This window comes from Cryptotermes secundus, unplaced genomic scaffold, assembly GCF_002891405.2.
Source record: "Cryptotermes secundus unplaced genomic scaffold, Csec_1.0 scaffold391, whole genome shotgun sequence".
NCBI lineage: Eukaryota > Metazoa > Arthropoda > Insecta > Blattodea > Kalotermitidae > Cryptotermes > Cryptotermes secundus.
The window spans coordinates 719,308-743,927 of record NW_019737394.1 but is presented as its reverse complement, the minus strand read 5'-3'; the positions used below and the strand labels follow the sequence as shown (position 1 = coordinate 743,927).

The window sequence follows — 24,620 nt, the reverse complement described above, 5'->3', positions numbered from 1 at the left end:
GTGTGTGAAAAACTTTTAGTGAACCGACACTCTGGGTAATTTTAACTATTTGTAATTATTTTAATTAACTGGAACGTGGCTATCTTGGACAAAGTGAAGTTTTGTGTGTTGGTGATTTCTTTTTCTACTATAAATGCCTCTGATGATGGCTCCGTGGTGAGCCGAAACATGTAAGGCAGGTGGTGACGAGGTGGAAAACTTAAAAATGTGTCACATTTGACGGAAGGAACTTGATTGTTATTTGGTTAGTGTGACGGACCAGAATGAAAGACCTTAAACTTAAATCTGAGAGTTAATAATCAGTACAATTACTTCTTTTACTTTTCTTACATATTTCTTTTTATAAATATAGGAGTGTTGTTTATGAAGTAACAGACGCCACGCATAAATCTTTTTTCTTGTAGTTTTAACTGACTTTGGGTATTCTTTTTTGCTGTTCTCAGACAAAATATCCATCCTTGTTGCCCTTCGGCCCTCATACCATTTACAATCCCCGAAGATATGTTCCTCCGTTTATAGCCCAGAAATGTTTTTCAAATACCAGCTGCCTCCATCTTCAGGGTAAAATACGAACCTAAAGGTGGCGGTACTTGGTTACACCAAAACTTTGTTTCCACGCGAAAATCGCCTTGAAAACCTCGGACTTCACACAGGGATCCTCTACGAGGAATCTGCCCCATGCAACATCAGTAGGTCCTGATTCCTCAGAATGAAGACAGCTAAGCTGCTTAATATACACTTTTACCCTGAAAGTAAATGCGGTAGGTTGCTAGGAAACGTTAATGGCTGTCCACTACGTTATAAGGTGTGTAATCTTTAAAGGTCTAACTAAAGTTGTCTCTGTACGTGATTAAACACCACTCCATGAAGACGAATGTTGGGAGTGGAGGATTAGATCCACATATTCTTAATCTCAGCATTAGATAGGGACGAGTGTTCAGCTTCACACCACGGCCGGTGTATCCCCACCCAATTACCCTCTGGATATGAGCCAGTCTTGACGCTGTAGAGTTGAGGAAAGCCTGTTGACCTTGCCAGGGATGGTATTCGGATCCCTTGGCCGTGCAGCCCGTCGCTGTACCGACTGCGCTATCCCGGCTCCATCTATAAACTCAATGTGGATGGAATTGCAGTCGCTCCAGGCCATGAAGCCGTTAGACCTGCAGGAACGCGGCCGTTTTAACGATTTTTTTCGTCTCGGTTTGATGCTGAGCTGCCACAGATAACTGCAGCGATAGAGAAAGTAGAACACATAAGATCACCAGTGATCTTCGGCTTTGTATCCCTTGTTTCGCAAACATTTTCCATTAGTGAGCTTCGGTGAAACATGTGCCGAAATCTCTGTTGCTCTGAACACATCCGACTATATACTGACGGTTGCCAACCTGCTGGACAAGACTCGTAGGTTCTGGGTTACTGTACGACGCTCAAAATAGCTCAGTGTTATAGCGCCGAGTGGTAGGGCGTCATATTGTCACGTCACAAACTATACTACTTCCGTTCACAATGTAAGTTATTTATTTTCTCCTTCTCCTTCGCACTTTCACAACATGTTTCGACCGTGCATGGCCATCATCAGGTGCTCTTTTGTCAAAAACTGTTTCACTGTGTGGTATATGCCACTTCTTCTATCAAATATAAATGTGATATATTCTAAATTAAAATAATGGACTCCATTAAAATCAACAAAAAATATGGATTCATATTTGATAGAAGAAGTGGCATATACCACACAGTGAAACAGTTTTTGACAAAAGAGCACCTGATGATGGCCATGCACGGTCGAAACATGTTGTGAAAGTGCGAAGGAGAAGGAGAAAATAAATAACTTACATTGTGAACGGAAGTAGTATAGTATGTGAAGAATATGGTCACGTGTTTATGGCTCCGTGACATAGTAAGGGGCTCTGAAGAGAATGATTGGATTTATTGACGCATTCTTTTACAATCTCTCTTGATCACATTCAGTTATAGCGCGACCGCTGATCTACCCACTTCACAAATTACTAGGACACGCTCCATTCTCGTTCTCGTTCTCATAGTGACTCCGAGTGCTCCTGTGAGAGAGAGAGAGAAAGAATAAGAAAGAAAGAAAGAAAGAAAGAAAGAAAGAAAGAAAGAGCATCGATTTAAGAAGGTCCCCAGGCTTTGCCCGCTCGTCCTTCTGCTAAGAGTAAAGTGAAAGTGTAGGCGTTAAGATGATTAGAAGCAACGACTTGAGAGAGTTGAGAGAGAGGGTCCGCGGAGTTTTTAATTTCAAAAATTAGAGTTTACGTGTATAATTTTGGTAATTTTGATGAATTTAAATCGGGAGGGCTGCATGAGAAGCATGCAGTAGCAACTTGGAATTTGGGAACCATCTCAGCATTTGCTTACAAGACAGAGGAAAACCAAGAAAACCTGTGTCGAGATGGCCGGTCGCAGGACCTTCCGGATACGGACTGACTTCTAGCCAGCGGTCCGGCAAACAAAACAGACGGGCGATTCCCTATCGATTCCCTAGCATGTGTGCTCAATGCTTTATTGATAAAGTTTTCAGTGCGTGCATGTCATCAATAACAATACAATGGTTAATTTACAATTTCAATACATTTCGAAATACAACAAAACAGTTTGTGTGTCAATCATCTTGAACCACTGCAGTCGTCACCTCTTCAGTTGGGCTCTCATGTTGGTCCAGCGTCCAGCGTAGAGATTAGCTCTTGGTGCTGCTAGAAGACTGAGTCCTCCGGTATTCCTTCTCTCCGAGTGCTCACCTGGAATTCCGCATTATATAGCCTCGAGGCGGACCCCACAGAAAACACCGTCTCTCAATAATTCATAAGGATCTTTAACGCTCTATTTCCTAGAAATGTACGTCCTATTGTTCCACGGTACGGTTCTGCGGGAACGTGTTTAGCGTCCCGTTATCTATCAATGGGCATGACGCGGACCACGTAGAAAACAATTCTTGCAATACCTTTTCTATTTTATCGTGCACGTGTTTCGGGAGTTGGCTAGAAATGGGTGTACATGTCGCAATATGAAATTTGGAAGGAAGCGTCCCTGGCCTAAACAAGGTACTGTTCTGATATTTGTATGTAGTGGCTCAGGGATAACATGATGAATCCTAGTCGAGGTTCCCGGTGCTCCGGTCGAAAATTGAACCGAGCGCCTCCCACTTATGGGTCAAGAGATTTGCCGCCTGGTGTGACCGGTACGCCACCCCGTTCGTGGAAACTAAGTAGGCTAGTAAATAGAATTTGTTTTTTTTTTTTTAAATATATTAATATTTGTTGTGGGTTGGTTTGGGTTTGGTAAAGACACATACAGAAGAGTGTGAAATTTTGGCTGGTAATTCAGAATGTAGAGCATAAATGCTAGTTAGATAACTGGGTGTGCCATAGCTCGGGAGGTTAGTCGCAGACTTCCAACAGGCCGGTCCGTTTTCGATCCCAGGCCAAATTATGTCGGTGGATAAAGTGGTACTGGGGTAAGCCTTCTCTGAGTATTTCAGTTTCCCCTGCAAATTCTCATTCCACCGACTGCTCCACACTTATACTCATCTGCCATCCGAGGTTGGTAGAATAGGCCAATTAGTGATCGACGTACCAAGTGGACTCAGTCTTACCAAACTTCACGAATAAAAAGAAAAGAAAATCTAGGAAGAACTGATGGCCTACTTTCCTTTAATACGACGAGTACCGCATATAAAACGAACAATTAAGGGAGACACACACAGACAGTAAGGTGATCCCATAAGCCCCTAAAAATTATGTGATAGACAACAAGGTGATATCATAAGCTACAGAATCAGTTGGGATACACAGACAGACGGACAGACAAAGATGGATACACAGAAGGGTGATAGAATATAGATTTCTAATTTGAAAATAGGGTAAAAAATGTCGTTCACAGTGGCCGCGTGGTCTTAAGCATGAACTGGCTTCGACCGCTCGAATGCTGGTGTAAAGGGTTCGAATCCCACTTGAAGCATGGATGTCTGCCTGCGTTTATTCTGTTTTTGTGCTGTCCTGTTTGAAGGTAGAGACCTTCCGACGGGCTGATCCCCCGTCAAAGCATTCCTACCTTACTAACTTACTTACTCATGGAGCTGAGCCCTTCTTGAGAAGCCGCCAATTCTGCAGCTACTCAAGAACTTCCCAGCATTTTAGTGAAGCAGAAGGTTCATTACCGTGTTCACAGGAGCCCTCCACTGGTCCATATCATGAGCCAGATCAATTGTCTCTAAGATCCCTTTTAATATTGTCAACCCCCTACGTTTTGGTCGTTCCAGTGGTCTCTTTCATTCTGGCTTTCTAACCAATATCCTGTATGCATTCCTCTTCTCCCCCATTCGTGCTACATACCCTGCCCACCTCACCCTCCTGTCCTACCGACTATGAAATATATTGTGACATGTCTAACCGTTGCTGGGCAACGGGAGGTGAAACGAGTTACCACGAAGACAGACCCTTGATTAATGGTCGGTTGCCAAGTTACGCAACAGTAAGGAAATCGGTGTTTCTCTGAGCCGAGCCGAAGCACGCTGGTTGCTACGCAGCAATAAACAACTCTCGGCAGCGTTGCCGAGCAACGCCTGTAAACACTGCGTCACGCAACAGGGAAGACCGTGCAGCGACTGTTGCTAGGCAACTGGTAAACACGACGTCACGCGACAGTGAAAGCTATCACATAACTGTTTTCTTTGTTGTCAGTGCGGAAGCTACATAACAGGAGTATTCATCAGTGAGAGAGAGTAACCAGTCAGTTGTAGTCTAGCATTCGCTGTAGTGGATGGAAGCATGGGAAGTAATTTGTGATGCTGCCGATGGCAGTACTTGTGTAATTGTGAATCGTGTAAATGTGAGGGCGAATGTCCAATAAATTCGCTAGATCCAGAACGGCGTAAAGTTATTTGTCGCGTTATACACCCAACACCTCACAATACTAAGAACCTGAAATAGCGATCAAGGCCAAAAAAAAAGGATGTAGAGCCATAGATAGATGGATAGGTATGTAGGTAGGTAGGTAGGTAGGTAGGTAGGTAGGTAGGTAGAGGGGAAATAGGTGGATAGGTAGATGGTGATGTAGGAATATAGGTAGGCTAAAAGTAATCGTTAGTCATTTAATTGGTTAGTTCGTAGAGAACAGGTATTTATAGTAAAACGGCGAAAATGTCTCTATATTTTCCAAATGCAGAGACAAATGCAGTCCCTCCACCAGTAAACTAGCAGTGAATACATCAGTAACCCTCTCAGTGGTTCGTCCAAGCAGTTTTGTGGGTAACGAAGGCGTGTTCTGTGAGTGACGCAACGCATCACACACCATCAGGCACTTCGTCTTCGTTGCCAGTGTCAACAGGAAACCAATTAGACTCGTCACTGGTGGCTCTCCTTTCCTTCCTATAATTCCCTTTTCTTCTTTTTCCTGCTTCTGAGCTGACTGACAAAGAAGTTTCCATGTTCTTTGCGACAGGAAAACCTGCGTTAATGAATTAGCCCCCTGACCTCCTTCTTGTGTTTGCTCACAGGAACCCTCCCCTCTCACAAACATAACGTAGGGTGTAGAGCTGTTACTAAGCAACGGACGCGAGATAAATATACCAAGCCGTTTCTAGGCATCGGCTCGGTAAACACGTTCCCGCGGCAAAGGATACGCATGGAACAATAGAGTTACTGTTGGAAACGGTGTTTTCTACTCGGTCCCTGAAAAGGGATTATAAGAAGAACACTTGAAGCAAGAATAGGTCAGCTGGAATGGAGCCGCATTTCAGAAGGACTTAAGCCCTGAAGCAGAGGACCAGACATTGTCAGGAGCCGTTACCAGGCAAATACAAGTAACAACATTGTGGGCTGGGAAAGACTTCGCGTGATTTTGTAAAGTGTGGAAATAGCCGTAGTGCTATAGTTATTCGTATTTGTAGTTCCGAGCAGTGTGTATAAGTGGTCGGTAAATCGAGTTACCAATACAAACCAAGTCTTATAGCCATTCTACATGCTGTAATACAAAACGTTTGGAATTTGAGGTTCTCAAAGCGGTAAATATGAAGCGTGCGATCTACTGGTTGTGTAAGGTTATGCATTTCTGTTAAAGCCTATAGACGTTTCGAAGGAACATATCGCCTCCATCTTCAGTGTCGAATAGTAAACTTATAAACAAGTAAGGAAGTAGCAGGAAGCAGGCAGCTCCATGCTCCTTCCTAAACGTCCGTAGACTTCCGCCAAGGTACACTTCGTTACATTTTATAACAGTGTACTTCTCATGCCGAACAGTTGTACAAAGATAATTCTGTAGCTCAGTCATTATAGCGATTAGACTCGAAACTGGAAAACTGAGGAATGAAGGGTTCGATTCTCCAAAAGGGTAAGAGATATTGCTCTTTCCCGGAGCGTCCAAACTGACTTTGGGATCCATACAACCTCTTATCGAACGGGTAGCAGGGGGTAAAGTTGCTGGAGCGTGAATCTGACTAATTTACATTCCCCATATTCTTGGCGTGATATTTAATTAAACACACGAAAATTTATACTTTTTTAATATATAAGATAAAAATACAATCGCAAGTCTTGTGGACCAGTAGCTACTAACTTCTAGCAAATTAAACGCAAAACACAAAGAAATTCACTCAGAGAAATCCCAGAATCAAATTGATAAACATAATTATTTACTAATAAAAACGACACTTGGCAATACCGTATATTTTGAAAAACTGACCTGGTACCTGCCTGCCCGGTTGGCGCCATTTACTTCAGTCTGTGATTCCACGTGATCTCTCCCACCATACTGGCTGCAACATTCGCGAGCGTGGAGCGTCCTGTCGACCTGTGTCTCCAGGCGAAGGGAAACCAATTTCAACATGCTCTGTAACCCAATTATCTCTACATCTACCGAGGCACGGACCTGCCATGTCTCGTTCTGGTCGGTAAATTATTGCTTGGTTAACAGCTACAAATCTGGGCCTCCTGCAAATGAATCAACTTGCATAAACAGCGGGTATTGTTGAGATAGATTCCAGAAGATTGCCTGTCGGTATACATCGCCTGCCACACTATTAATAGGAGGTTCTTGAGGGACGAGGGTTTATCCTTGGAATGGTGTTAGAAACGTGTTGATCGTGGAGCATATCTTCTATAAAATTCACAGGAGATCCACAACCGTGAGTGTTGATATACACGTAGCTGTAATACTATAGGCTAGTAGTAGGGAGGTCCTGCATTGGAATCTGCTCCGGGATTCTATCTATCTGTCTGTCTGTCTGTCTAACTAACAGCAACATGGTTATCGTTCCCCATCTTTCCTACTCGCCGGACTTAGCCCCCCGTGCTTTCGCTTTGTTTCCCAAATTGAAAATGAAACAGAAGGGGCGACGTTTTGAAACAGTGTCTGGCATCCAAAGGGAATTGCAAGCGGTACTCGACAGCGTTAAGGAAAATGTGTTCCTCGGTGCTTTTGAAGCGTGGAAAAAACGATGGATCGCTGTATAATGTTCCAAAAGAGACTATTTTGAAGGAGATGGCAGCCAGAATTGGGTACGTTAAGCTAGCATTTCTTTCTTGATATAGTCCGGGAACTTCCCAATAGCTCCTCGTATCTATCTATCTATCTAATCCATCCGTCTATGGCTCTATATCCTTTGTGGTCCTTGTCCACTTCCAGTTTCTCAATCTATACACAGTCGATAGAACTCCTTTGACGGGCGATCAGCTCGTCGCAAGGCCACTATCTACACACAGAACAACACAAACACAGAAGAAACGCACAACGATATTCATGCCTCTAGTGGAATTTGAACCCAAGATCCCAGTCTTCGAGCGGGTGAAGACGGTTCATGTCTTTGACCGCGGGCCCACTGTGATCGGCCTTCCGGGATACTAGCTAACTTAGATTAGGGTTTCATGGTTTTACTCACAAATGCCAGGATTATATCCCGATTAGGCCGGACCGCTTCCTTACAAATTCTTTGCAATTCATCGTTAATCCTAAAATTTGATGACACGCAGTCAAGGTACACACCTAACCAAATGCGATAACTGTACTCAAACTTTTCTCAGCCCTGTTTTGTCATCTGTCAGCCTGTGTTTCGTTTGCATTTTCAAGTCTCTTTTTTTATCTAACCCCAATGTCAGTTACAGTTGTGCCTTTTCTGGAAAGACATGTTTAAGCTTAATATTTGTCTGTCCCTCTGTCATTTCTACATTGTTGTTATGCTAATATCTGGTCACGAACAGCACTGCGTAGTGCAGTACGAATTATATACATGAAAGCTACTTTAGGCTTGGCTAGCACTAGAATGGGTGGCCGTTGGGAGCGCCAACTGTTTATGTTATACCCGATGGTCCTTTAACAATATGTCCCTGTCCATTGTCCTCCCATGGGCCCGTTATGTCAACATATATGCATATACAGTAAGCCCTCGCTTATCCGGAGCAATTGGGAGGAATATGTCATCAGGATTAAGCGATAATCCAGATTATCGAAGCAAAAATTGGCCCTAAAAGACAAAGAAGATATCCGTCGTTTCGTCAAAATGTTCTCTTTATTTCTAGTATTTATTCAATAATCATAACCTTCTGTTTCTTACTTGCAGTTGAGATTCTCACAGAGATGAATATAAAGAGTCAATGTGACGGTGTATAGTCCGATAGAAGTTCACTGTCGTTTCGAAGGTACAAATTGTTAACAATTTCAGCACTGAAAATATTGTAGCATGTAGACCCGTTGCTAAGAAATGACTGAAAACAATGACCGTTGCTAGTACTGGCCACACCCACAGATGGCATAATTTGAAAGCGGTTTTCTCTGCGATCCGTGCGACAGCTACAAGACGCAATAGGATAAGAACTGCGTTTCCTGTGCCGTCCGGGCCTAGGTGTTATAAACACGACAAGTGCAGAATTTAGTGAGTTGTGAGAGAGTCGTAGGTCAGTAAGGGCGTGAACATGGAAGCTGAGAAATATACGGCTTTGGAAGCTTTACGAGACAACGATTTGTGAAGATACAACAGCCTGCGAAGATTAGCGATAGCACTAGGGTTACTTGCAGTTACGTTCTGTAAGTGGTCAATAAATCCAGTTACCTGTCCAAACCCCGTCTACAGTCATGCTTAGTTTACGTGACATTATGATAGGCAAGCAACTAAAAATAGTCGATCAGAAAGCTGTTTGCTTTTCGTTCCTTCTTTAGAATATGTTCAACGCTGAGCATGGAGACAATGCATTCATTCAAATAATCTGTGAGTTTCTACCGGTCTACACGGCGTCAAATCTCAGACGACAGTACATTGATGTTTGTTTCATCAGGTGAATACAGTAAATTCGTTTAGCTAAGAAAAAAACGTTTCTATATCTCTGAGAGTGAGAGGTACCAATTCCGAGGACATTACGCGGGAATCTTCTAACGGTAAGCTACTGCGCAGGGCCCAAATCGCGGCACAGTGTGCTTCGAGCGCGGAGGCTGCCAGGTGCCAACTTGGCTGGCAGTACTCTGAGGCTATTTTTAATGGCGACAAGATACTTGTAGGCGTGACGAGGCGGAAATTGTGTACGAGACATCTTGATCCCCAGATATATGAAACGTGGAACACGTGCCACTCTCGAGGCTGTTCGGCGTCAAATGCTGAAGCGGGAAGTTTTTGGATTGGACCCCGGAGGCAGAATGAGAGTCCAGAAACTGAGAGTGTGTCTGAACTCAGCTGGCTTTACCAGGAATATTCCAACGGATTTAATGTAATTGACTGTCATATCGAACTATTTAATTAACAGAAAATAATTGGAGTTGCCAAGAAAGCGATCAGGGACTGGACTAACAGAAATCACAAAAAACCCTGGAATTCTATAACTGGACTCAAACAAGCAAAAGAATTTATATCAGGACCCTCTGCCAAAAGAACTAGAGACCTGTTAAAATTAAACAGAGATCAACTCAGATGGGCGGTAGGATTACTTACTGGACACTGCCACCTAAAAGGGCGCCTTTTCAAACTGGAACTGATAGAGGACCCAGCTTGTGAGAGGTGTCTACAAGAAGATGAATCAGCCACACACATCTCGTGTGATTGTGAGGCTATAGCTTACCTAAGATATCGCCACCTGGGTCAATTCTTCATGGAACCAAGTGACTTTTATGACGCCCCCATAAATAAAGCCCTACATTTCATTTGAAGTGTAAGATTAATAAAGGGTTAATCCAAAGGGGAAGCACAATAAATCATTGAAGGTCGCAGTGCTAGGTCAAATTTTATGGCTCACACCTCATACTCATACTCAACAGCAACAAATCAAAATTCGATTCAGGAGGAAATTAAGAGGAGATTGAACTCGGGTAACGCTTGCTACCATTCAGTCCAGAACCATTTGTCTTCTCATCTGTTGCCTATAACCAGACAAATAATAATAATAATAATAATAATAATAATAATAATAATAACCTGTGAGCGTTACAGTCCATTATAAACCTTGGCCTCCTTACCTACAGTTTCTTAATTTCTTAAACATTCAGTAGGACTCCTTGGGTGTGGGATCAACCCTCCACAAAGCAGCTACCTACACACAGGACAGCATGCAGAATAAACGCACGCAGACATCCATGCCTCAAGTGGGTTTCGAACTCACGATCCCAGTATTTGAGCGAACGAAGACGGTTCATGCCTTAGACCTCGCGGCCACTGCGATCGGTACAACTGAGTAACTAACAGAATGAAAATGAAATAATAGAATGAATGAATGAGCGAACGGACGAACGGACTGTTCATTAATAAATCAAATGATGATATTTCGGTCAAGGTCGACGGAGATGTCGAGTCCACGCTCGGAAGATCTAGTGAGGGAATCAGCGAGTGAATGGATGAAGTTCGTACTGAAGTTAATTCATAATTGGGTCATAACTTACGGTTACCTTCATTCGTATGCAACCTGTTTCTACTGTGTAAATATCTCTGTCGTCCACAAGAGTTTTATGTTTTAATAAATAATTCGCAGACTAAAATTGTCGATAAAATCAGTTAGTTTCTAAAGATGTCCTTTTGCTACGTATTTCGATCATTTACGACCGTCAACAGTTGTTTATATACAACAAAATGAGTCTACGTTCATTACTGGACTACATGTCGCAACGGATCCATTGCTATGTAAAAGGTTTAACATAGAATTAAAATGTTTAAGTATATTGAAATAATTGTCTAAAAAAATAAAGCTTATTTAAAACTATTGTTATTTTTCTAAAATTATCCTATTATATATAGGTGTTTTAAGGTGGAATATATATTGTATACATTTAATATATTCTAATATAATATAATATAAATTTATCTGAAATACATCAGCTTCTTATTAAGCTCAGTAACTTCTTACAATTTACTTTTTATTCATTCACTTTTATTTGCACTCTTCTCTGTGCAAATCTTTCTCTCCTCTCCTAACCCTTTCCATGCTAAGAATAATACTGCCTGTATCTTGCTTCGAAACACTTATTTTTGTTTTGCTTTCTTCAAAACATCAGTGAAACATATTGCCCCTCCATCTCCCAGCACTTAAGCAAAACATTTTTGAACTATATTGTCACGTGATTAAGTTACTCTAATTCTGGTTTGGAATGGTAATCGGATTGATTGAGATCTTAGAACTCATAGTTACAAGTAAGGATTATGATGTCGCTGTTCTACATGCTTCACAAAGCACTGTAGGACACATTAGGTTTTCTTAGTCTGTTACAGTCTTCATTAGCCGTTGCTTGATACCGACTTCCAAAGGCGGACGGTCCCCATCCTCTGTGTTCCCTAACAGTCCCCATACCTCAGCTACTAGCTTCTAAAGGCAACAGTTCACAACGACTCAACTCAAGCGGTTATCTAACTAGCTCACTTACCAACAAACTCCTCACTGACTGGCTGAGTGACTGACTGACTCTTCATTAAGTTGCCCTGCTTATAACATCTTGGCACTGACAGCACAGAAAAGACATTTGCTTTGTTGCAGTGCAATTTTTGCGTTCATGTCTGTTGGGGTGCCCGCGTTTTCCCTACTCAGCCATTGCTTAGCAACGGCTGTTGTTTGTAGAGCCATTACTTAGCAACGGCTGTTGTTTGTAGAACCATTACTTAGCAACGTCTGTTGTATAGTTGCTAGTTGCGTATCGTGCGATCGTGGCCTAGCAACGTGTATACATGCCACAATATCAACTACGTAAGGATGTAGAAACCAGAAATATTCAGAGATCTTTTTGTGTCATTTTCAATCGTGCCTCTAAGGAAAACAGTGACGTTGAAACTGTATGTATGGCGTCTTATTTTCACATCCACCTGTTGCTTCACGAACGCCGGAATCAGGGCAGAAGATGGGCTGACGTTAACTCAACCCATACAGTTGAGTGAATGTACAGAGAGACTCCTCCTGTTTCTTTCGCAAGAGAAGACACCGGTCTTCTTACATTGCATTTGTTTTTCGAGAAGGCTCCTCTGCATATCTTGAGTATATTGTTGGATGTTGGAGTGAAATTTCGATGGTAATGTCTCCTGGAATATGAATTCTTGAAGTATGATATAAGTACNCTGCTCTGCATATCTTGAGTGTATTGTTGGATGTAGGAGTGAATTTCGATGGTAATGTCTCCTGGAATATGAATTCTTGAAGTCTGGTAGAAGTACACAGACGTTTCGGAGAGTAAAGAGTAATTCAAACAAGAAGACAGCACGCGGTTCGCTCTCCTGTCGGTTTCTTGCTTTTCCTTCTTTTTCGCCGCGAAGATGGAAGCAGTATGTTCCTCCGAAAAGTCAGCTGACGTCTACCAGAGTATATGACATTACAGTCCAGGGGACAGTGCTCTCTAGTTGCTCCTGAAATCACCTGAAGTCCAACAGAGGAGGTCTTGTTCCTATCTTCCAATTTCAGGAAGTAAACTTAAGCTGAATCACCGACGAGCACTTACGGACCGAGAGAGTTGGCAAAGCGGTAACTCTTATGACTTATATACGAAAGCTACTGGTATCGAATCCGTCTATCCTGTCTCGATTAGGCTACTGCATCTTCCTTCAAAATCCTTTCCAATTCGCCATTCATCTATTATCCTGCCATCTGGCGTTATGTAGTCTTGCTCAGGGGTAGGCAAAATTACGGATTGCAAGCATCTTGCTGGGCCGAAAAGCGGAATGAATGTATACTACGAAGAGAGTCAGTAAATAGGTCACAAATGGAAGTAAAACAGCTTAATTTGGCGTAAGAGGTTTTCTATGTGTACCACTAGGTAGCAGCACAGTCAAGCTTCATGAGAGTATAGGTAGCAAACGGGCATCATGTTCAGAGAAGCTAGTTTCAGTAGTTAAAATGGCGAATGTGCTTGAGGAGTGTACTGCCGAAAAGCAGCGTTCTGTTATGCTTTTATTTTTTTTTTTTGAGGCAAAAGGACTCGTTGTAACGGATTATTGGAAGTGTCTGTCGCGTAAAGCGGTTCACAGCTGGGTGGCAGACGTTTCGCTGATGACCAGTTTGAAACGGGAGTGCGGAAATGGCTGACACAACAGTCAAAAGACTTCTATGCTGCGGGTTTCGACTCACTGGTAAAGCGATGGGGCAAACGTATCAATGTTGGTGGAGGATATGTCGAGAAATATTTTTCCACGTTCGAATACGCATGTTTTAATTTTTATATCCATTTGTGACCTATTTACTGACTTTCCCTCGTATGTAAGATTTGAAGATCTCGCCATGAATGAATGTATAAGAGATGAGCCTTCTCGGCCCTTGCACCGCGACCTACAGTGGTCTGTTGTGCTTCCCCTTTTGATTATCCCCTCAGCGATGATGCCCTTCGAATGAAGCGTAGGATTTTGTACGTGGGGCGTCGAAATAGTCACTTGAAGAAAGATCTCGCCATGGTTGTTACGCAGATATCTATCGTCTAGGGTATAATGCTCTATACTCCCCTGAAAGTCAGTCGACGTTTCGGAGGAACATGTCGCATCCATCGTCATGGTTGAAAATTAAGCCAGGCAAGAAACAAGCATGCAGTAAGAAAAGAGCTTATTACTTTACTAAACATTTTAGTACGTTTCGTTTTCTTATTTGAAACTGACAAATCTTGATATGAAATTAGTTTACCTGGCTTTAACTTAAGTTACGCGTATTTGAACTACATAACCAAGAGTGAATTTCGAAAGAAATTTAATCAACTCATGCTTTGAGCGCGACAGAGAGTTATGCAGTTGTGTGAGAGCGCTGAAAGCAGCAATTATGCTGTCTAATTGACACTTTGCGATTAATTTGCAGTGCAAGGTGCCAGCAGACGGCTTGACACCTGCCCGGCTGCAGGACGAAGTTCCCCGCCTGTGACGCAGAGTGCACGTGATCCCACTAATGACTGTTATGCTTCTTGAGACTACATTAACCGACACACAGCCACGTCGTACTGTTTTTTTTTTCAGCATATATGAATTAGCCCACCCTGGTCTGTTACAATTCAGAACTAACTTCTAAACGTATCGTCACGTGATATTAACTACACACTGGGTTTGGATTGGTAATTGGATTTATTGAACACTTACAAACAGTAACTGTAATTAATTGTAACACTAAGCGAATTCAGGCCTCTAATATCCATTACAGCACGCACTAAATTATCTCAGTCTGCTGTGCGTTCACAAATCGTTGCTTAGTAATGGCTCCTAATGCTGTAGATTCCTCAGTTTCCGTGTTCACGTCCTTACAGGATACCGACTCTCTCATAATTCCTCATGTCCGAAATGTCTCGATATTTACCGCATAGCCGTGTCTGGCTACAACTCGCTATCGCAGGCTAGCACGCACTTCCGACTCACGTGTTTACGGAGCCGTTCCATAGCAACTGCCGCCTTTTATGGCCTCACTATTCTGACTTTGAACTCTCATGTCAGAATACTGTGGCGTATAGACCCGTTGCTAAACACTGATTCTGTGAATAGTGGCCGTTGCTAGGTAACTCTAGCAACATGCACGTAACACTAGAAGAATTGTATTTTCTATGTGGTCTGCGCCGCGACCGTTGCTACACATCCGCGCGGTAAACACATCTGTACAACAATAGAAGAGCTGTGTTTCTTGTGTTGTCTGTGCCGAGGCGTTATCTTGAAGACAGTCGACACTACATTTCAGCTGAAATTTCAGTTGTGAATTGTTAACCAGCGGGCAACGGAGTGACCACGGAAGCTGAAGAATGTCCATTGCTAAGATTCGTTACTAGGAAACGTCTAGTGAAAATGTTGCAGAGGAATAGCCCTTGTTGAGATCTGTTACCAAGTAACGACTAGTGAAAGCAGGCTGAGAAAACTTAACATAGAGTGATTTGTAGTGCGGAATTCAGCAATAGTGTTATAGTTATTGCAGTTACGACATGTAAATAGTCAATAAATCCAATCACCAATCCAAACCTCGTCTATAGTCACCAATAAATCGTGACAATATGAATCTTATATAAGTTAGTACCTCGTAACTTTAGCCGCGCGGAAAGGTAAACGCTGTTGTGGAGCACGCGAAGCTGTACGCTTGCGGTGATGACGTTCAGAGCTACTCCCCGAGCGGAAAACATTGCCTACCGAGACCAGGAGTAATACTATACACCTGATCACACTCCAAGACGCTACATTCCAAGCTGGTAGTACCCATGCTGACAAGACTACTCCCCCAGCCCCGCGAGAGATGCTATGACCCCTCTACAACGACTAGAGTTCCGAGGAGCTAACTAGACAGTTCGTAGGACTTTCAAGACGGGAGATCGGCCCATCGCAAGACCTCTACAGGACATCACTAATGTAGGAGGACAAGCAGCCTTTACTGACACCCGAACACGAAGCTACCAAACGAGCCCAGTGTTGAAAAGCTGGAGCTAGTACACCCCTTGTCCTTGCCACTGGCAGAATGGCAGAAACTTTCTACTCAGCGTGGACAAGACATATTAAAAGCCTTTACTGTTTGCTTCTATTCGCAAGTTTTCTTCTCATTCGATCATTTCTTTCTGTCTTTCTTTTACGGTTTAACATCGAAAGATACTGTAAAATTGTAATATCTAATTACAGAGAAAATTCATATTTGTATGAACGAAGAAATTTATTTTATAGACTACATTCAAAATGACCAATGCCTGGGAGGAAAGAGGCTCATTGCCTGGTTTCGGGGGGGGGGGCATGTCATTGTTCACAAAGTTGGAAACAACGCCAAATCTGGCCGAATATGCATATTTCGTTGAGTGTGGACGAGTCACCGGACAGAGGAAAAACATTTGGGAGAGTTAACGATATTCATGTTATTTCGCTTTAATTCGCATAGTGGAAACTGACCCTCAGTTAGACCTTGGTGCCACAGTGACTGGTGCTATGTTGTGCTCAGACTGGTTATACAAACCTTACATTACAATTTACAAAATGCAGTGGTTGAAATTATATGCAATTCTTCTGTGATCCAGCAACTGACGAATGAATTTAACAATTTCTTTTTACTGTACTTATTGACTATCACCGAGGATCACAGTGCCTGCGCAGTCTAGGGCACGAACTGTCTGCGTTCGCTCGAACGCTTGGATCGTGGGTGCGAATCCCACTTAACGCATGGATGTCTGCATTGTGTGCTTTATTCTGTGTTTATGTTGATCTGTGTGTAGGTAGAGGTCTTGCGATGGGCTGATCTCCCGCCTAAGGAGTCCTAATTTTGTATAGGATCAATAAACTGAAAAAGCAGCCAAGGCCCAACAAAGGGCTATAGAGCAATAATAATAATAATAATAATAATAATAAGTGACTATCACTAAATTATAAGGCAAAATATTTTTATGTGCATACCTGATAATGGCAGAAGAATATAAATATATTATACATAAGTAACGTATCGTGTATATATCGTACAAAAATCGTGCTGACGGAAACAAATTGTTGTACCCCGAAGAATAGTGGTGTGACATTCGTGTACACCAATCGAAATTCTGTGGTTTTGGATCGTTGGAACTGAAATTCAAGTCTTCAGAAATCGTTCATGTGGTTAATTAGAATAAATATATTGACTAATATTGAATTTCAGAATTTACTTAGATCAAAATGTCTAAGAAAATATAGTAAATATAAAATATATAAAACCTGTTGTACTTCTTGTCAGCGAGAGCAGGACATTAGCTAAATTGAAAAAGATAAACTGAAATTTTTTAAAGAAAATTGTAAGGAAAATCTATGGCTTAAGCTATGTAAATGGAGCACGGAGAATAACATATAATGATGAGGTATATAAATTATTCAAAGAACCAAATATAGTGCAGTCAATAAAAATGAAAAGACTGAAGTGGCTAGGGCATATAAGAAGGATGGATGAAAGTTTGCTCTGCAGGAAGTTAACCTTCTTCCAGCTCGGAGGCAGCAGAAAGAAATGAAGACCAAAATTAGGGTGGCAAATCCTCAGAATTCTAAAGGTGACAGCTTGGTGGAAGAAGGCACCAGGCAGGGGATAGTTGGAAGGGTGTTATCAAGGAGGCCAAGGCTCACAAAGGGCTATAGCGCCAGATGTTACAGCACGAATATTTGTTGAGTACTGAGTGATGAGCAAGTAGCAGGACGTGCGGTAGGAGTCGGCGGGTAGCAGAGGTAGCCTTCAAACAGATGTTGAACGTAACACTCGATGGTGAACTGAGGTTCACACAAAGTTCACGAAACGGGTGACGATACGAGGAGTCCGACAGAAGTGAACAAGTCGGAAGTCTAGCTAGATGTCCGCTGTGGCTGACACATCCTGAGTTTTTAAAGGGATTCGAACCCCGAACTTGGCTCTTGGACACCAAGAGACACGCCTACTGTGGGCGTAGTTATGATCAGGACTGACATTTGGCTCGTCGTCCTTAAAGAGGAGTATGATCATTCAGCTGTAAGGAGTACTGGATGGTCATCTACTTACTTATGGAGCTGAGCCCTTCTTGAAGAGACGCCAAATCTGCAGCTACTCAAAAATTTACCAGCATTTTATGAAACCTTAAGGTTCATTACGATCTTAATAGTGTGCATCCTGTTGTGTGTTATAAACAAAGTATATAAAGGTATATACATATATATGCAGTCTACACAACAATATTCCGCATTTAAAAAACAAAGAAGACACTACTGTGTCAACATTTTATTTATTATGTTTTTACAGACGCAACATGTTTCGATACCGCGTCAACATCAGGCGTGCAATGCTCAAGCTTCAGCTATTGAATTGCAATTTCTTTATCAAATTCTTCAAATAAGGATCCTTATTATGTCTTAAATTTATTTAAATGCATAAATTCAGTCTTTTTGGTCAAAATTTAAAATTTTAAATGCTTAGATAATAACATTGAAAATTAAAAATATAAAGGTTAAAATTAGTAACTAAAGATTAAAACATAAAAAATTTAAAATTGTACAAAAATGGAACAGAAATATTTTGTGAAGAAACTCTGCAACCGCTGCGTGTTGGCCTGGTGTTTATGCCGGTAGAAGCGACTGTAGCGTGAGGCACCCTTCTCACATGGGGTAGGTCGTGTAGTCATGACCTTAGTAACGTCTTACAGAGCTTACGCGCATTAGTTCTATATGTAACACTTTCGTGGTCTGGTCCATCGTGTTAAATGTATGTCCGGTTTCCAAAATGTGTTGTGCGAATTTAGAATGTTGTTTATTAGTCCTGATAGCCTTTATCTGCTCTCTGTAGCGAGCTCAGGATGTGCGGCCCGTTTGTCAACCACGGATTCCATCATACATAATGATTCTTGCCACCCCAGCGAACACAGGAGATCAGCAATAAACTATCTATTAAACCGTATGAACACGTAACCCTTTACCCATGAAAATGAAGATCGGGAAATAATAAATACCATGTCGTTGCCTAGAAATGAACATCTGGTCTGATTTCTTTATTCCGGCTTTTTGACGTCATGTCGCAGTATAATATAATTGAACGGTATTCAAACGTAAACATAATTTTGATATCTGTCCTCAGTCCCATAATTTGAAAACAGGGACAGTAATAACCCGGGTGGGGCAAAGTGTCGTTTTGTGTCACATAATTCACTTGCATTTCCGCAGTCTTCGGACACGAGATAAATTCATCGCTGTTATCTTGTGTGTAGGCTGCCCAACTTTGAACTCTATATTTCTTGAAAGTCTAGCAACTGCTCGTGCAGTTCACATTTTGCCACTGTCCAGTAACTGCTTTGCTCCGTACGCCACTCAAAGCATGAATGTCTTTTTGCATTTGTTCTGTGTTTATGTTGTCCTGTGTGTATGTAGCGGCCATTCGGCGGGCTGATCCCGCGTCCAGAGAGTCCTACCGACTCTGTGTAGGGTTACGAAAGCGAAGAAGCCGCCAGGACCCAACAAAGGGCTGTAAAGCCATAGATGAATGAATGAATGAATGAATGAAGGTTGCCTGCAGTAGATACATTTTAACTCTGTGTTTATGGCTGTTGCAGTCTACGTCATACTCGGACACCAAGATGAACATCTCGGTCTCATGATCGCCATGGAGGAGATGAAGCTCTTCGACAAAGGTAAGATCACCATCATCCAGATCTTCCTAATGAAGTTATCGTATCACCAGTATTGGCAGCTGAGTTGATTCTTGTTCTCTGAAAATATATATTATAAAAAAAAAATTGGCATTCATTGACCGACCGAGCGATCGCTGTTTGTCGGCGAAGTTAGTGGCAACTTTGGTGGTAGAGGGTGTCGCATAGTCAGCGCAATGGATTTTCACGGAAGTTAAATTCGGTTTTCTAGAACGGAGCCGCTATTTCCTTGAAATAAATCCTCACTTATCCTCACGAGGCTGAGTGGACACCGTTCCAGACCCACTACTTCTCAGAAAATCTGGTAGCGCCGGGAAACAAACCCGGGACCTCTGGAACTGTAGCCAGGAACTCTGACCACTAGACCAGAGAGGCGGTCTAGTTCGCTTGCGGACTAAAGCCGCTGAGTTTTTTATTGGCAGTTATTGAAAAACAGTGATCTACAAAGCTACATATTGGCACTGCTGTGTGTTATGTTTCCTTAACTCTCCCTCCTTTGCTTCCTTCCATATCACAGGACATGTAATTCGTTCACGCCTCAGTCGCCAGTTCCAGCAAAATGCTCTGTGGCTCTTATCAACCAGAAGGTCTTATATTTCACAGTCGAATCACTGGATTAACTGCAACCTTTGTTCGATTCTAGGTTCTGTCATTTGGGATTTGTGGTGGACAAAATTGAACCGGGATAGGGTTTCTCCAAACACTTCGGTTTTCCATGCCAATTTTCATTCTACCAACTGCTCCATATTAATCATCTTGTTTTCTAGGGGTACGCAGTAGCATAGTTGGTTGAGACACTAAGCTACAAGCCGGAAGGTCGTGAGTTCCATTCCCGATAAGCTCGTTGGATTCTTTTTCAATTTACTTAATCCTTCCAGCAGCAATATGACCCTGGGTTCTATTCAGCCACTAGCAGAAATGAGTACCAGGGGGACAGGGCATCTGGTGCATAAGGCTGACAACCTCACCGCCATCTGTGGTGTCGGTAGCACTACGTCAGTATTATTTTAAGCATAATTTTTCGAAGAAGTTATAGGCGATTTATATAAAACTAACGCACTGTAACGGATTTGATCAACGCCAGGCTATATCTCTGTACTCACGGTCCAACACGCAACAATAGACGAGGCTGTGTTTTCTATGTCGTCCACTCCGAGCAGCGGTGGAAAAATGGGGTTATGAAACCTGTTTCCAAGCAACGGCTCGGTAAACACTACGGCATAAGAGGTGACGTCATAAAAATAGAGACGGTGTTTCCCGTGGGGTCTGTGCAGAGTGCTTGTAAGAAAAGAGAGTGACAGAATTCGTTCAGGGCGGTTACGAGTCAGCCGTAAGCTGGAGGAGTGAGTCCAGAAGAAATTTTAGTTCCGAGGTTCCAGAGTGATTGAAGACGAAATGGCAAGAAGACTTCACAGTGATGTGAAGCGCTAAGTTCTGTGTTGAGATCCGTTGCCAGGAGACGACTGGTGAAGACTGGGAGTCCTAGTGCGTATGCAACAATGAAGTGTAAAGTATGTAAATTAACGATAGCGCTGTATTTAAGTGTGGTTAAATCTACTGCATAGACCGCTGAGCAGGTTCAGACTTCGTGTAAATCGAACCTAATCATAGCACACTCACTTTCGTATCAGACGTCAAACAGCGCACAGAGGTAGGTGAGTTTGATAAAGTGTCAAATTTGCTATGCAACATGTAGGTCAACAAACTTACACCAGCCATTTTGTGTAATGTGTTGATAAGTACAGGTGAGAGTGTCTTAATGTCGAAATTGAGAGAAGGAAACGAAAATCCATGTTTGAAACCTGTAGGAAAATATTTAATTCTTATTTTTATTTCCCTTGTGCGTCAGCCGTAAAAGCTACATTCAGGCAATATTTAATATTTTGGATAAACACTAACTTAGAAACTATTTCACTACATTTGTCCCAAAAGTTTTATTATTGTCACGATTTTGAGTGTATCTATCGACGGTTTTCTTTCTTGCGTTTATTAACGATTGGTACACACGACTCGGAACTACAAGCAATTATAGTCATCTCTACTCTCCATGATTCACAGTCACCAAAGCACAACCTGCTGTGTCTTCACCAGCCGTTCCCTGGTAACGGCTTCTAACAGCAGAGATTCTTCAGCTTCACGCCATCAAGATCACTCTGAACGGCGACTTCTTTCTTTCACAGATTCCCGTACAGAACTGACTCGGTTGCCCCAGTTGTCTTCCTTATAACCTCTTTGCACGGACCGGGTAGAAAATAGTTCCCAACAGTACCTCTATTGTTGCATGCATATCCGTTGTCGCGGGAATGTGCTTATCGAGCCGTTGCCTATAAACAAATGTTGTTTCAGAGCCGTTCACTATCAACAGCTGTTTCTCTAGCTCCACAGTTCTTTCATTGAGCATATATGCCACATTATGTTTAATTGCCATTAATTAGAAAGATTTAACAATAAGATTAGTGTTTCCAAAACAAAACATTAGGACCAAAATTTCCAAAGATGAGTTTATTTTCCCAGCGCTTTACTTAAGAGTGTCTATACTCGTACGAGAGAGGGGTGCACGAGGTAACGTAATTATCTGAGACACTATGATACAAGCCGGAATATCGCGGATTCGAATCTCAATGGTGTTGATTTTTTCAGTTGACCTAATCCTTCCAGCCGCAATATGGCCCTGGGGTGGACTCAGCCTCTAACAGAAATGAGTACAGGAATTAATTAAATAATTTTCCTGGGGAGTAAAGCGCGGCCGGCGCGTAAGGCTGACAACCTTATCGCCATCTTTGAGCCGATTGTCTAGATGATGTGGGACCCTAAACGTCTCACAACCCAATGGGCCTTCACGGCCTGTTACAGGGATAGCTTTACTTTCTTTTTACCAATACGAGATAGGAGATGTTGGGTTCTTTGCGAGGCAATTCGTTTGGTTCTCTGTCAGCCAGACTGTTCCCGGAGCTAGCTAAGAGTTCTCTGTCACTTCTATTGATGTGGCAACGTTTTCATTACATAGAGTAGTAGGAACTTTTGTAACCAAATTTCAGAGGGGATGTAGAATTTTCGACCATAAAACAATCCGAAAAACAGTTTATCTCAGCCAGTTAAATTTGCCAGTCAGGAAGTTTCATCGGGTGTTGTTAGCAAGCTCTTCACGCAATATCCATAAATCCCAGGCGAACTGGGGCATAATACTGCCCACCATGAACATAAAACAACAGACACTAGTAAACTTGAGTAAAGAAGTAAACGTAACAAGCCAAAAGCACAATTAAACAAAAGAAACTTTTACCCACGAAATAATGTGTACTTCTGTTAGTAACACAAGATAAATTAAGTAACAAATTCCTAACAGGGAAGGAACGAACCACAGAACAAGAGAAAAATAAAAAAAATTGTAACANTAACAGGGAAGGAACGAACCACAGAACAAGAGAAAAATAAAAAAAAAAAATTCTAAAAACAAAAAAGGAACGAAAATACCAGAAAATTTATAAGACAAACAATTATACACTAAAGAGAAATACTGCAGTAATCTACGTTGTTATTCAAGTTCTAGTATATGAAANCAAATTGCAGCCGCGGCGCGCACTTGATTGTACGCACTGTAGTATATAAAGTTATAAATTACTGGCTTTGTTACATGAGATTTTCTACATTTTACGTGTAAAGGTAAGGTAAATCGATCCCTGTAATAGGCCGTAGAGATCCATAGGTTTGTGAGACTTCGAGGCTCCCGCATTTTCTAGACAATCAGCTTACGGATGGCGATGAAATTGTCACCCTTACGCACCAGCCGCCCTTTCCCCCAAGAAGATTCCTTTTACTCATTCCTGTTAGAGGCTTAGTCGACCCTAGGGCCATAATGCGGCTGGAAGGATTAGGTCCATTGAAAAATCCAGTGATCTAATCGGGAATTGAACCCGCATCCTTCCGACTTGTAGCATAATGCCTCAACCAACTACGCTACGGCGTGCCGTGAGACCGAACATGTAGTGGGATTAATGTAATAAACCGATTGACTTATTGGTTTCACTTAATATCAATCGCTTTATTATATAATAATCAAAACGCTGTTGTATGTCAGCACTGATATCTTATTATCTTCGGACTAGAAGCAGAGAATTCAGGTCAGCTGATATTACTTTCTTCTTTTGTCGAGCTTTGAAATACAGCGTGGCTGACGGATTCAGATACTGTTGAGGCACGTTTAAAGTTACGGACAATCCGTCTGATTCTTACTGCTTGATTACTGGCCAAGAAAATGCTTTAGTGCTGCCGTATGCACGCGACAGTTCGACTGTAACAATTTAAACGAGATGTCTCTACGGTGGTCCATGCCGAGAGCATATCAGCGGGACGAGGTCCATAGCTCAGATGGTAGTCGGGCTGTAAAAGCAGAAGAATAGGAAGTTGCTGTAAAATGGCCTCCATTATGGGAGCTAGTTAGTTGAAAGTTCAGTTCTGTAAAGGGATCTTGAGCGCAAGAAGTTAAAGTATCTCCACTGTTAGAAGCCGTTGTCAGGGAACGGCTGGTGTCAACACAGCAGACTGGAAAAAGCTTAGCGGATGCTGTGGTTACTTTTTATTTGTGGAGATTAGCGATGGTGCTGTAATTACTTGTGCTTACAAGTCGTGAGTCTGTAAGTTGTCAATGAATCGAGTCACCAATTCAAACCCCCGCTGATAGTCACACACATACATGTGAGAATACTTTTCAAGGAAGAATCAGTAATACCACAGTTTCGTAAACGACATATCAACTGGTGGATGCACACTGCTTGTATATTTGAGAAAGCAGACGCAAAAATACGTAGGGGAGACAGGTGACATCCTAAATTTCTTGTAGCCGTACGGTTGCACTAAGCTTCACCACTCGTTGCAGTATCTTCAAATCAACTACACCTATCTCCTTCCCGCTTACAGAAAACCGGCGCAAGGATGTAACTCTGTAACGAATATACCAGCTCCTACACGGCTATAATAGAAACAGATGCAGATGATATACTAAGTAAAATATGTACAGACGTGAGGGGAGGAACGAGAATCCACAGTGAGTTAGGCGTTTTCCCTCTCTTTTCTGAAGTCAGCTGTCTTATTACCAGGGCCCAAAAACTTCC

At 42.2% G+C, this 24,620-nt stretch overlaps 1 protein-coding gene across 4 annotated transcripts in view; it reads left to right on the top strand.

Moving 5' to 3' along the window:
- The window catches only part of LOC111870337 (receptor-type guanylate cyclase Gyc76C), a 240,603-nt gene that overhangs the window by 104,429 nt on the left and 111,554 nt on the right, over window positions 1–24,620 (top strand). For all 4 annotated transcript variants that reach the window (XM_033753787.1, XM_033753786.1, XM_033753784.1 and 1 more), the window contains exon 5: window positions 19,414–19,491. In XM_033753787.1, coding sequence (XP_033609678.1) covers window positions 19,414–19,491 — 78 coding nt within the window. The remainder of the gene's footprint in view (window positions 1–19,413; window positions 19,492–24,620) is intronic.